The sequence below is a fragment of the Moschus berezovskii genome, chromosome 16, assembly GCF_049115385.1.
Source record: "Moschus berezovskii isolate FMDL1 chromosome 16, NW_MosBer_1.0, whole genome shotgun sequence".
NCBI lineage: Eukaryota > Metazoa > Chordata > Mammalia > Artiodactyla > Moschidae > Moschus > Moschus berezovskii.
In genome coordinates, this window is record NC_142475.1 from 66,805,422 (window position 1) to 66,820,187 (window position 14,766).

Consider the following 14,766-nt stretch of genomic DNA (forward strand, 5'->3'; position numbering starts at 1 on the left):
AGTCACAGTCGCTTCGGCTCTTTGAGACCCCATGGACTGTAGCCCACCAGATTCCTCTGTCCATGGGATTCTCCAGGCAAGAACACTGGAGTGGGCGTCCATTCCCTTCTCCAAGGGATCGCCCCAACCCAGGGATTGGAAGTGGGTCCCCTGCATTGCAGGCGGTTTCTTTACTGTCTGAGCCACCAGGGAAGCCCTACATAAGACGAAGGTAAAGCATTATTGTAGAGTCCTGGTTTGCTTTAGCTTATATGATAACATAGCCAAAAGGTGCAAGAGGTTTGGCTTCAGGCTGTGTTTGATCTGCCAGGTGCTAGCTTGTGTGGCCTTGGCCAAGCCATTCACGTCTCAGAGCCTGTGATCTAAATGGGCACATAGTAAACCGGCATGCACTGTTTTATCCCTAATGTGCAATCATCAATGAGCTTTGTAGTCACCCTGAAGTGCCTTTTGAAGTTTCTAAGAAAGTATCAGTGTAATTTCTGCATTTTACATGTACTCATTTCTAAAAAAATGTAATTCCATATATGGTCAAAAATAGCAACTCCCAATACCGACTCCCTCTCCTGAATGTGACAGATTGTTGAGAGTGTGTCATCCATGATAAGACCAGACACTGTTTTCCGTTTTACCTCTCTGCCTCTTGGGAATGTCAAGCCCTGGTCCTAGTTCTTCTGGGCTTGTACCTTCCACTCACCTTTTCAGCATTTTGCATCTAGTCTAACATTTCACGTGTGTGTCAGGTACCCCTCTGCCTTTCCAGCTGGCAGCCTGATTACTTATGTTCACAGCTACAGTGCTGAAGAAGGATGCTGTTCTTCATTCCCCTGTGTGTGGCTTCCCTGCTGGGAGCTTGGGTGCCTCTCGCAGCTCTTTTGGTGGTCCTGTCTTGCCATCTAGTGATTACTAAAGCTCACTGGTGTTGCCGATGTGACATCCTGTGGCAAGTCCAGATTTCATAGACAGCTCTGAGGCAACAGAGGCACACTGCACTGAAATCCTAGAGGTCAGTTGGAACCTGGTGCCAATGGGGCCCCTCCTGTCACTATTCTATGAGTAACACCTGCATCAGCCACTTTGGAAATTCCATTGCTCTGGCTCAGTTCACTCTAGTTCTAAACTTTCATCTGGTACAAATGAAATACTAGATTCTTTATTTAAATTCTTCAAATAAAGAGTTTAAAGAAGAATTAGACACTGTCCTGTCTTCAGAGAGTTTTCAGTCCTTGAGGGGAAAATGCTTCTTGATGAGACTTTGTCAAGCTTTTTCAAAGTATTGGGTTGGCCAAAAATGTTTGATCGGGTTTTTAAGATCTTGTGGAAAAACCAGAACAAACTTTTAAGCCACCTCAGTAGTTTTAGTTACTTATTTATTCAGTTGACACTGACCAAACCCCTACTATGTTCCGGGGATTTTGCTATGCACTGTCAGCATGGAGACTGTGATATGTGCTAGGTGAGGGGAAACAGGAAGGATAGACTTGTCCACAACTAATAAATATAGGACAAATAGAGGAGGAGTTAACTAGAGATATGATAATGGAAGAATTGATTCAGATGTGAATGATCTTGGAAATGCTGACGGAAGAGGTGGCTGTAAGGTTGAGTCTTGAATCATGAGTAGAAATGAGATGTGCAATGTGTGTGCTTAGTCGTTCAGTTGTGTCTGACTCTTTGTGACCCTTTAGATTGCAGCCCACCAGGCTCCTCTGTACATAGGATTTTTCAGGCAAGAATACTAGAGTGGGCTGTCATTTCCTTCAGGGGATCTTCCCAACCCGGATATCACACCTGTGTCTCCTTAATTGCAGGTGGATTCTTTATATGCTGGGCTCTCAGAGATATGATGAGAGAATTGATTCTGCTGTAGATGATCTTGGAAATGCTGATGGAAGAAGTGAGGCTGAGTTTTGAATATGAGAAGGAATGAGATGTCCAGAGAGAAGGGAAGAGCTTCTGCTCAGGTGAAACGTGTAAAGTCTGTGCCATTATCCACAGGTGGACGGAGTACTCGGTGCGCTGGAATGTTCTCCGGTCAGCTCACTGTATCTTTTCTGCTGCAGTATTCAACGGCATAGTGTCTGTAGTTTGAAAACAGAGTTGGTGAACTGTTTATACCACAGGAATGGGCAAACACTGCAAATCGGGGCTTCCCCCCACCCACCCAGAGAAACAGTTGTTAAGCATTTACCAGCACACCCTTGACTTGAGTGACCTTTTTCTAAAAGCAGCGGATTCATGTCAATGTATGGCAAAACCAACCAATATAATATTGTAAAATAATTAGCCTCCAATAAAAAATAAATAAATAAACAAAATAAAAATTAAAAATAAATGAAAAATAAAAGCAGCTCTCAAATATAACTTTTTTTCTGCTATTTATCCGGTGAGAACCCTGAGGCTCACTTAGGTGAAACAAGTTGCCCGGTGTCACACAACTCAGTGTAGAACCCCTGTAAGTAACATCCTTCTGTAGAATTTAATGCCAATGAGCTTTGTGATTCTGGATGTGTCCCACTGTGTACAGATACTGGGGAAACAGAACACCAGGTCTTAAAATTGTAAGTGGCTGTGCTGAAATCTGGTTGATCCAGGTGTCTCTTCTTACACCTATACTTGAGACTATCCTCTGATGTGAATTTTTGGCTTTTACTCAAGTTGAAGGACGGAGAAGGCAATGGCATCCCACTCCAGTACTCCTGCCTGGAAAATCCCATGGAAGGAGGAGCTGGGTAGGCTGCAGTCCATGGGGTCACTAAGAGTCGGACACGACTGAGCGACTTCACTTTCACTTTTCACTTTCATGCATTGGAGAAGGAAATGGCAACCCACTCCAGTGTTCTTGCCTGGAGGATCCCAGGGACAGGGGAGCCTTGTGGGCTACCGTCTATGGGGTCGCACAAAGTTGGACATGACTGAAGCAACTTAGCAGCAGCAGCAGCAGCAAGTTGAAGGAAAGGGGATGAGGGAAGAGAGAGTGGGTACTCTTGGAAATTAACAAACTTAGCAACAAAAATAAGGACACTTTAAGAGAAAAAACTCTGTGAAGGTTAATTCTGACTCTGCAATAAAAATTAAGCACCTTGGGACTGAGTGACTATGTACGTGCAGTTTTGCTGGTCTATCTAGTCTCAGCATCCTGGAAAGGAGGGCACTGTTAGGTCGTTGCTCTTGAAGCATTATCCTTTTTCTGAAACCCTTGATTATGTATATTTCCCAAGTGTTTCATGTACTGGCTATGCCTTTTTAATGGAAACAAAACAAATGAAAATCTATAGAGAGAACAAACTGATGTAGTTGGTGTTTGTTTCCAACCAGGCTTGCTTTCTTCCGCATCCTTCTGTACTAAATGAGGAATGTTGTTAATTCATCCCGCAAAAGATTCTCATTGTAAAAACTTTGTCAACAGGAAGGAATTCATGAAGGCCTTCCTTCCTGTTTTTCTTCTTCTCTACCCTTTTTTATCCCCTTTCTTCTTGTCTTCCCCTCCTTTCCTTGCCTTTCTTTCTTTAAAGCTTCTTTTCTTTTCATTGTTTCTGTTTTTTGGTTTTGTTTTTCCTGTTGTTGTTGTTTGTTTGTTTGTTTTACAGGATCTGATGAAGAAGACATTAATGACAGTGCAAAGGCCCTGTGGAGGGAGGGATGAACCAACTGACTTTTATTGATGCTTGAAGTTGCCAAGATAGATATTTTTCAACTGATAGGTGTAAATGGTCTGGGAGATTCCATTCCATCTCCTTGAAAAATTATACTTCTATCTCTGTATTGATCATTTCTAGCAATGTTGAAATTTGGATCATAGCTTGGGAAACAATGGGGTAGGGTGGGAGAATTAATTTTTAATAGCATCGCCAAAGAAGTTCAGGATCACCAGGTTGGGTTTTGAATCTAGGGTAGGAAGTCCTTACCTGGTAGTGAGACAACTCCCTCAGGTACTTGTAAAAGTGAATCACTCTCCAAGGAACTGCATGTTTTATGTAGTTTCTGGAAAATAGTAGCTGGTGTGGGTGGACAGCTTAATGCAAATGGGTATCTGGCCATACATCACATGAGGAGAGTACTGATTAATAAGGCTCCACTGCCCCTATAAGTCTTTAGCCCTATAAATTTGTCCAGGAGAATCCAATAAAACTGATGGAGTAAGCTATCACTGGGATGTCTGTGATGATCAGGGAGAAGAAAGAAAGACAGTTAAAAGCAGCGGTTATATAGTGACTAAGCTGGCACTCTGGAGGACAACAGATGCTTGTCTGACGCTCTTTCTGCCATTATCGCTGTGCGCTGCCCTTAGTTGCTCAGTTGTGTCCGACTCTTTCGGACCCCATGGATGGTAGCCCGCCAGGCTCCTGTGTCCATGGGATTCTCCAGAGGAGACTACTGGAGTGGATTGCCATGCCCTCCTCCAGGGCACTGTCTCTATAATCTTTAGTAAGAGAGCCATCTGAGCTTTATGCATGTGTACAATATTGGGATGCTAAATTGAAAACTAAGTTACCATATGTAAAGGGTCCATCAGAGTTCTTTGCTCTTAGAAAATACCTAATACATGGCAGTCCGGGGTCTAGAATTATTGTTATGTTGTTATAGTAATAGTAAACCTGGTCATCATCACCACCTAGCTCTCCCTGTTTTCTCCCTGTGTCCCTTTGTTTGGTTCCTTTGTCCCAGCCACTATCAGCATCCTCTGATGCCTTTCACCATTACCATTTCTCAGCATCCTTTTTACTGCTTGCCCTTCTCTATGCAGAAAACTTCACGTTTCCACTCATACAACGAATCTGCATGGAATTTCAGGAGTGCATTAGTTGATTTACTGTTCAAAGTAAGTGGAGGAATTTTACTAAAGATTAATTCTAAGAACTAAATTGATGAGATAATATCTTTAAAAGGTTGATGGATACACAGAATGGTCAGTATACTGTTTCATTTATTCAACAATATTTATTTGAGAGCCTAGGTTGTGGCCAAAGATCTAGGCGCTGAGGCAATAGAGACAGAATTGCATGTGGCTGAAATTCTAATCAAAGATAATCAATAAGCGCATACACATATATGATGATGCTAGACTTGAAAGCATTGAATAATAGAATGTCACAATGAAGCTTTTCCTTCATATCCAGTTAATGAAATAGAAAAGATCTCCTATGCATTTAAAAGTTGAAAAATGTTTCTTTATTTTAAATTTTAAAATGCTACAGGAAGCATAAAGAATAATCTAACAAACACCTATGCTTCTGCCATCCTGAATTAACAAGCAAGTTGCTTTTAGTATTATTTATTTTTAAAATGAAAAGAAAGAGAAAAAGCAAAAATTCTTGTGGAGGATAACCACCTTCAGACTTGTCCCTCCCTGGGCCCCAGGCAACTACTACCGACACATTTTACATGTATAACATTAAGTGTTTGAAGTCTATTTATTCCTTTTAGCTATTGTATAGTATTGCATCATGTTATGTAATACATTTTGATTTTAACCATTCCCTAAAGGATGAAGCAAATCCACTGGTTTATTCATTTTGAACAGCATTTAACAGTGCTTAGAGTGCCTGCCAGCTTTAGCTCTTGGGTGGGGGAATTGCAAAGAGGAAGCTGACTCAGTCATTGACTTGAAAGATCAGTAATAACAAGATCTATGCATGCTTGCTACAACTTGTCATTTGAGGTAGAAAGATGGAAGAGAGGAATTCGTTTGCTTAGGATTGGGAGAGTTGAAGTGAGAGGACAGGACAAATTTTGCAAAGAGGAAGTCTGGGAAACGGCTCTCAAGGCAGGGGTCTTCAACCTCCAGGATCTAATGCCTGATGACCTGAGGTGGAGCTGCTGTAGTAATAGAAATAAAGTACACAGTAAATGTAATGCACTTGAATCATCTCGAAACCATCCCCACTCCCCGATCTGTGGCAGGGCCAGTGCTCAAGCTGAAGCTCCAATACTTTGGGCACCCGATTCAAAGAGTCGACTTATTGGAAAAGACCCTGATGCTGGGAAAGATTGAAGGCAGGAGAAGGGGATGACAGAGGATGAGATGGTTGGATGGCATACCGACTCAACGGACATGAGTCTGAGCAAACTCTGGGAGACAGGAAGCCTGGCTGCTGTCCATGTGGTTGCACAGATTTGGAGATCACTTAGTGACTGAACAACAGCCCTTTTAAATTTGTTTCATGTTCTTTCAGAAAATTAGGCACTAATTATGAGACCACAGGCCGAGTTCCCATGGGGACTGGGATACATGAGTATCCAGAACTTTCTCCCTTTCTTCTGAGGTCACAGAATAATAAAGCAGAAAGATAGTGAAAAATCAAGGGAATGTCATTATTATGTTTAGTTGTTTCTAAGGCACACATTCTTTTTCTTACTTTACCATCTTTGAATATTACAGTCATCGTTAGGCAAATGGAAATTTTGACATAATTATAGTCTGTGCAAGGGCGCACAACTTTACAGATCAACTCCAGGGGTTTGGAGGATAACTCCAGACATAATAGTGAAGCACTGATTTTAGAAGTAGGTATCACATATCTTCCTGATGGCTCAGAGTGTACAGTTGTATGAGAAAAATAAAAACTATCCACAACTCTGATTCAAAAAGAGATTAAGAAGTCAAACTCTGAGTAAAAAAAGTTCTGGGAATTATTTACTCATAATATGCTAGTATTTTCCTTTTCTGTGTATGACCAGAGTAACATGCCATAAAAAATTTATATTTAAACAAGTTTAAAAGGGCTATTTCACTAAGTATAAACTGAAATTCTATATGACAAGAAAGAATTGTGCACTGAATTATCTTTCTTAGTGATATACATCAGTACATCTTAAGTTAATGTTTTAATTTTAATTGAATCGAGCAACAGTTACTAAACAATCCAATAAATGCTACATTTGAAGCATGCACAGAGGACTTCCTGGGTGTTTGAAAAGGTTTTCCATAGGAGAGGACCTAAGATCTAGGGAGTTGAAGGATGAGTAGGAGTTTTCCAAGCAGTGTTTGGAGCAACCCAAATAAAGGTTGACAGTTTGCTTTTCTGATCATATGTCTGTTTAATTTCTTTCCCATCCTCCAGTTGTTCCAAGTCCTTCCCTAATACTATTGGAATGTAATAGGTGCTAATTTTGACTTTATGCCTTTCAGCCTAAGGCTAGAGATGTTTATACAAGTAACTTTGCCCTGTTTATTGCACAGGAGACCACATGGAACAGCTCATTTTTAATTTCTTACATATTAAACCATCTTTTAAGGTTTATAGCTTCAGGCATTTGGACTCTTTCTTTTTTAGATGATAAAATCTAAGCTGTCTTTAAACATCCTTTAACGGCTACATTGAGGCCACAACTTTTCCGAGCTTACTTATTTTGGACTTCTGTTGAGGAATAATCCCTTCATTTTATCTGAGGCAAAAGGAACACTTTTGTTTGTAAACTTTTAATTTAGTACCATTTTGACCCACATATTGTCAGTACAACAGTAATTGTTGATTTTTCCTACTAAGCCCATGATAGACATAGTGACCTGGAGTTGTAGACAGTCGGGTCAGGGAGAAAATATCTAATCGCAATAGCAATAATGAAGCAATAAAAGGTGGGGAAGGTGGGTAACTAATGTAAGTACACAGTTTGCTGGTGATTGGAGTCAATACAAAACCATCGCCATGAACAGGGATAATGGCAGTGCAGGAAAGCGCAGTGAGGAATCACTTTATGCCCCATCTTGGTTTGCTAGGACCTCCATAACAAAATACTAGAGACTGAATGGTTCAAACCACCATCCACTAATCTCTCATGTTCTGGAGGCCAGATGTCTGGGATCAAGGTGCCAGCAGGCGTGGTTTCTTGTCTGTGAATGCAGAGGACTCTTGCAGGGCCTCCCGTGGTCTTCCTCTGTGTACACACATCCCTGGTGTCTCTCTGTGTTCACGTTTCGTCTTACACAGACACCACATTGAATTAGGGACAGTTCCAGCCGCCCATTTTAACTTAATGCCTGTTCAAAGACTTACTCTCTAAACACGGTTACATTTTGGGAGCGTGGGAGTTAGTTCAGCCTATACATTGGGAGGGCACACGTTAGAACACTCACATGCCTCCTCTTCTGAGGTCAGATTTGAAAACCTGAATTGCAAGAGACCTCAGGCTTTGTACTCCAGGCATAAAAGTTTCTGTAATAACTTGAAAATGCTTCATGCTGCTTCAAGACTGAGGACTGTTCTTCCATCAAAAGAGAGTCTATTCCACCTGCTTCACTCGACTGCTTTTATGGTTTATCTGCAGCTGCTATAAATATAAACCACCCGGACTTAAATTCTCCATGCATTACTACAAAAATAAATTTGTCCCTGCTAAGTTATGGAACTGAAGTGTGCCTAAAGGCGGATGTACCATATTGGATTGTTAGCTCTGTACCTTTTCACATTAACACTTTCATCACCTCTGTCTTACCAACCACTCTGATTTATATATTGATTTTATATATATATATATATGAAGAGGAGAGAGGGAGAACATAGACCCAGACAGTAAGTTAAAGTTCATTCACACAACTGTTGATGATGAAAACAGTTTTGCTTGGTTGCAGTGGGACACAAGGGGCCTGTTAAATCTACTTGTCATAGGAAGACATTGAGTCAGGTCATCTTAAGAGGAGGTGAAACATATCTTATTTAATGCTTTGACAAATTAATAATTGAGCTTGGTGGGATCTGAGTGGAATCTTTGAAACAAAAGATTAAGGCTTTCTTCCCCTGACCACAGACAAATGGACATAGATTTTGCAGCTTAATTCAGTTTCTTCTCTGAGCCATAGAAGAAAGGATATTATTTTACTTTGCCTACAGCTGAAAAATCTTCAGTATAGGAAAATGTCCATTTTAAAGGCCGTGCTAAAAATAGCCCATAAAATGTATGTATTATGTGTAGATTAATTAAGGAATAATTTTTCAGAAAGCATAGGCACTTGTATTAGAAACATAAGCCATGATTTTTTTTTCTCCACTGAGATCAGGATAAGGTTATCTAAAATCTATCTTAGAGGAAAATAAAGTAGTTCTTTGCAAATAAACAAAGCCAAAATTTCTTCAGGAAGTTTCACTGATGTATTTAATATAGTTCCTTAGATCCCAGTATAAATAAACTGTATTTCCAATTATTTTACATAAATAGATTTTTTAAGGTCCTAAATAGACTTTCCTTTGCCTGTCCCTTCCATTAAATATATGTATGCATGTTTGTCTGTGTATGTGTGGAGATACATGTATATATATATATATATAATGTGTTTATATATACTATACATATATAATATATGGCTTTCCAGCGGTACAGTGGTAAAAATTCTGCCTGCCAGTGCAGGAGATGCAGGGGACCTGGGTTCAGTCCTCGAGTAAGGAAGATGCCCTGGAGGAAGAAATGGCAACTCACTCTAGTATTCTTGCCTGGAAAATTCCATTGGCAGTAGAGCCTGGCAGACTCTAGTCATGTGGTCGCAGAGACTCAGACATGACTGAGTGAGCATGAATGCATGAAGGCAACACATGTGCTGTTGTACATGTTACACGTTACATTGCATTTATTATGAATTATATAGTATATGTTATGCATGGGCATAGTAAAATGTGATGTCTGAATTTAATACAACTGAAAAGACTCTGATGCTGGGAAAGGTTGGGGGTGGGAGGAGAAGGGGACGACGGAGAATGAGATGGCTGGATGGCATCACCGACTCTGTGGACATGAGTTTGAGTGTACTCCGGGAGTTGGTGATGGACAGGGAGACCTGGCGTGCTGTGATTCATGGGGTCGCGGAGAGTCGGACACGACTGAGCGACTGAACTGAACTGAACTGAACTGAATTACTAGAATACTTGCATAAGGTCATAAAGTTAATTATTAAGTTGATATTAAGCCACAGTTTTTTACTGTAGTCATTTGAAACGAATACTTTCACTGGTAGGTACACAGGTAGCAAGAACTGATTGCGGGCGGGTGACCTGAATTCTGATCTTGGGTTGTCTTGGCGTGATACCTGTGGGTGAGTGTATTTTTTCCCCCCTTTGGTATCTGAAATTTTCCACTTGGAAAGTAGAAGGGGTTGCAACAGTCAGACACAACTTAGCGACTAAACCACCTCCAGCATGTTCTATCTCTACCCATGTATACAGAGATGTTATTAGGGACTTACGTAGAGAAGAGTGCATCAGATACCCAACTGGGTGCAGGTAGGACGAAGGCCGGCTTTTCTGGCAGCTCAGCTGGTAAAGAATCTGCCTGCAATACAGGAGACCCCATTTCGATTCCTGCGTTGGGAGATCCCCTGGAGAAAGGATAAGCTATCCACTCCAGGACTCTTGGGCTTCCCTTGTGGCTCAGGTGGTAAATAATCTACCTGCAATGCTGGAGACCTGGGTTCGATCCCTGGGTTGGGAAGATCCCCTGGAGGAGGGCATTGCAAGCCACTCCAGTATCCTTGCCTGGAGAATCCCCATAGACAGAGGAGCCTGGCGGGCTCAGTCCATGGGGTCGCAAAGAGTCAGACAGGACTGAGTCACCAAGCAGAGCACAGGATGAAGGCATGCCCTTGTGAGCAATATTATATATTCTGACGTATAATTCTATTTTCTGTGCGTGTATTCTGTTATTTTAACCATGAAGTTTCATCTCCCAAGTCTATCCAATATGCACCCTCCAATTTGATAGAAAGTTCTGTGCATCTAATTCTCTTTCAGATGTATCTCTTTCTTTGTGGGGGTGACGGATTGGAAATTTCTCATTCTTCCCTCCCATTTACTTAAATCATATTTAGATGTAAGCTCTGCTTCAAGAGCCACAGACTTTTGCAGCCTGTCTCAAAAAGCCGTCTTTGCATTTGAACGTTCCAAGCCACGCTGCCCTATCTTAGCATTGGACGTTTTACATGTGTGCTCATGTGACGCAGGTGTGACATGGCCGTACCCATGGGCTGGGTACAAATGGCATCAGGGCAAAATTCCTTTTATCGTCTCTATCTTGTTTCATTTTCTGTGTCTGAAATAGTTGTGCTTCTGGAAACACGCATCTCCCATCTACAAAAACGAAAGAATTAGGACTGATTTCTGCGGTTCCCCAAGAGGAACCACATAGACCCTCAGAAACAATGCCCCTCGTGCTCTCGTGGCCCAGCCTCCTCTTGGACATCCTGGGGCCGTTGGAGGGCGGCATCTCTCCATTTCTTGCCATGATGCTCACTGTGCAGTTTCCTCACCTTGTAAGACTAATTAATAATCAGAGAAGATACGATGGCTTTCTAACTGCCGTCCCCAAGTCCCCCAGAGATCTGGCTGTTGAAAGTCCCTCCTGTATTTCTGGCCTCCTATGTTGCCCCCACAGAAAGCCCTGCTCTGTCTTGAGTCTTCTTCTGTCCTTTGTCAGACAAATAAAACACTTCCACAGCCATGAAAAGAGATGAAGAGGTGGCTTTCAGGGCTACACTCTCACTTGAGCCAACAGCAGGGCTGACTGACCACAATCCTGGGCTCCAGGCACAGGCTCAGTAGAATCTCCTTGGTAAGAACTTCCCTGGTGGCTCAGACGGTAAAGAGTCTGCCTGCAACACAGGAGACCTGGGTTCACTCCCTGGGTTGGGAAGATCCCCTGGAGAAGGGAATGGCAACCCACTCCAGTACTCTTGCCTGGAGAATTCCATGCACAAAGAATCTGGTGGGCTACAGTCCATGGAGTCACAAACAGTCAGACAGGACTGAGCAGCTTTCACTTTAACTTGATATGAACATCACATACATTAGGCGAGGGCTTTGGCTTTGATACACATATGGTCTGTTATTTTTTTTTTCTTTGTCTTTTCCTTTCCTCCTGTTCTTAGTTATAAGCATCATCATTTACCCCAAGTATTTCCCAAGAAGATCATGCTAGAGAGTGACATTCTAAGTCCAATCCCATCCTTGATCCTTGTGGGTGAATGAATTTCTAGTAGGAAAAAAGAAATGAAAGTGCTCGTCTCCTCACAACGTGGGTCAGAAATATCCCCTTCGGATCTCATGTGTCATATTGTGACTTTCCTCTGGGGAAATATTTGGAAACCCTTTGTTCCATGCCTATCATATCTATAGAATGTGAAATGCGGTCACATCCGAGTTTGTTTTTGTTTTATGTGCCGCTATGTGCTGACGTGGAACCTGCAATATGAGGAAATAAAGTGAGAGGCCCAGCACTGCACAACCAGATTGATCTGTGCTGAGACAAAACCCAAGCTGTTCTCTGAGCCCGGCGCTCGATTCCCTGTACCACACTCGCTCTGATGTCCCCAGTGGTGTGTGTGAGAAGCGAGACAAGTGCAGTTTCCCAGGCTGTGAGCATCCTCCAATTGGCTGCATCCCTGCTCCTCCTGGCTTCTTTTGGTCTGAGGATTGCTCTTGGAAATTACGCTGCTGGGCTTCTCCACGTAGCAGTGGCTGCATTTCCCTGTTAGCTGGAAGCCTTTCCTGGAATTCTAAACTAGAAAGAATGTTCTGATGACCCCCTAGGCAAGGGGTCAAGGTTTCCTCACTGCTGATGATATCTCTTTTTTATTAATGGATGGGATTTTATTTTAACCAGTGGGGCTCCAGCATTTCTCTTGGATACCTGCAATGTGCCAGAAGTGATGTTTAAGTTTTCTTTGACTTCCTGTCTTGCTTCTGATAGATTGGATGCACTGAGTGCCAAGTTTCCATGTGTTTGAGACAGCTTGTTATTGTTGTTTAGTTGCTTAGTCGTGTCTGACTCTTTTACAGCCCCATGGACTGTAGCCCACCAGGCTCCTCTGTCCATGTAATTTCCCGGACAGGAATGCTTGGATTCTTGGAGTGGATTGCCATTTCCTTCTCCAGGGGATCTTCCCAACCCAGGGTACAAACCTGCGTCTCCTTCTTTGGCAGGTGGATTCTTTACCACTGAGCCACTAGGGGAGTCCAGGTGCATAAGACAGCTGACTAGATGTAAATGCCACTGATCAACCAAGAGGTCCGTGTCCTAATACCGTCTTGGCTAGAGACACTGCATTGCAGTTCCCTGTTCAGACATCTGTTTCTGTATGAAGTATCAACCACCTCCTCGTTAGACTGTATTGTTTTCCTTTCCTTAGTGGAAAGCATTTTTTCCAGGCTCATAAATATTTTGCCTGGTAAACCGGATTGTACTAGCTGTAATCACTTGCATATCACTTAACCTCTCTGGTCATAACTTTGGCCGTGCAAAATGATGAGAGAGCTGACTCATTCTCTCACTTCCGGTGTTACCATTCCATAATTCAACACTTTTGATTCTCTTTGACTGGCGGTGGTTCTGGCTTTAGTTCTTACCCCATTAAGAGACGGATATACTCTTCTGTCTCAGCTGTGTTATAAGAAGGAGCATCTACTTACCACCTGGTATTTCTCATGTTCAGGATGTAATTAGCTTCATTTTGAGTTCTCTATTACATGGAAAGTAAAGCTGAGTATTTTTAGTGTCACGAAACAAATGTGTGGGTGAAGTGGGAGTGTTAATTCAGTAGAGGCACTATTATTGTTTTTTCCAGCCAGCTATGCTTCCTCTCTCAAAGGTATGGAAGGGGCTGAGGTTTCTTCACAGTGTCTTCAATCAAGTCACGATGAATTCTCAAAAGGGCACTAGTTCATGAAAAGCCACGGGCTTCTGCTTTTGAATAGATGATAAAACTCTTGACAAACTCTTTCCATCTTTACCTCAGACTCTGTCTAAATAACCCTGAGTATGTTCTGAACCCCATCCACCATCTCTGAGGCAAAGCACAAATGATCACACCCAGAGGCTAAATGCTCTCAGTTTGTGTCAGCGACCCAGAACTGGAAAGCGATCCTCTCCTCTCCTTCTAGCTCTCTACACTGTCAGGATTGCAACATCCTGAATCCTAATTAATCTGAGAAGCATGATGAGGTTAAAAGGTCAACTCTCATCCCTTCAGTAAGCGGACTCCATTCAAAGGGATGTAGCTGGAGCAGAGTTTTGTTTTGTTTTTACTAGGCTTTTCTGTTTAGTAATTGGAAATGGAAAAGGTGAAAAAAAAAGGTTACCTAGATCATCCATTCTGGACAAGGCTAATTATTGCTTCAGAGGGTATTTCTATTGCCATCTGACCACCCATGTGAGGTTTATAGACTTGAAACTGACTATGCTACAAATTGTTTTACTGGACGCCTTTGATCCGTACTAAGGTTATATCAGTAAATATTGTTATCAATATAACTCATCACTCATCCTTCTGAATTAGGCATGTGTCTGCTTGCACAATGAAAGAGTACTTGAAAATATTCTAAAAACTAAAGCGAAGTTCTCTGAAATGATGTTTAGCCTGTGGTGATCACCCACTCTTTGTAAATGTTGCAGAATATTGCCATTTGCCAGGAGAGATGTACCTACATTTTTCTACTGCCTGGACAAGAAGGTGAGAACAGGAACAAATTAGACTCAGTAGAATATTTAGACCACAGTGACATGCTAGGTGTGTCCATGAAGAAACTACAAATGAATGAACTGATGTTCAAGATTTAGAAATAAACCTCTCACATGTAGAGTGAATAGTAATCCAGAATACCATCATATTATCCCCCAGACTCTGCATAAAGAAATGGGACCAAGTAACCTCAAAATGCTTTTGCCTGGAAGAAGCTGCTGATTAACTTTCCTGGATCAAATCTGTACTGTATTCCATCCAGAGACTCTGAACTGAATCTCTTTGCCCAGTGATGACAAAGCTCACTTGCATTCGCTAAAGCACAA

The 14,766-nt window shown here is 41.9% G+C and overlaps 1 protein-coding gene and 1 long non-coding RNA gene across 3 annotated transcripts in view; both read left to right on the top strand.

Annotated features, from left to right (window-relative positions):
• The first annotated feature begins 1,056 nt into the window (after nucleotides 1-1,056).
• LOC148775265 (A-kinase anchor protein 4-like) overlaps nucleotides 1,057-14,766 on the top strand; it is a 284,785-nt gene continuing 271,075 nt past the window's right edge. Inside the window, exon 1 of one of the 2 annotated variants that reach the window (XM_088844895.1) lies at nucleotides 1,057-1,964. In XM_088844895.1, coding sequence (XP_088701021.1) covers nucleotides 1,917-1,964 — 48 coding nt within the window. In that variant the 5' untranslated portion in view covers nucleotides 1,057-1,916. Of the gene's footprint in view, nucleotides 1,965-9,849; nucleotides 10,025-14,766 lie in introns of those variants that run through there. The other variant, XM_088844900.1, reaches the window with a different exon arrangement.
• Nucleotides 1,972-14,766, top strand: part of LOC148775266 (uncharacterized) — a 40,418-nt gene continuing 27,623 nt past the window's right edge. The window contains exons 1-2 of the long non-coding RNA XR_016039379.1: nucleotides 1,972-2,455; nucleotides 4,748-4,822. This is a non-coding gene — a long non-coding RNA (uncharacterized LOC148775266). The remainder of the gene's footprint in view (nucleotides 2,456-4,747; nucleotides 4,823-14,766) is intronic.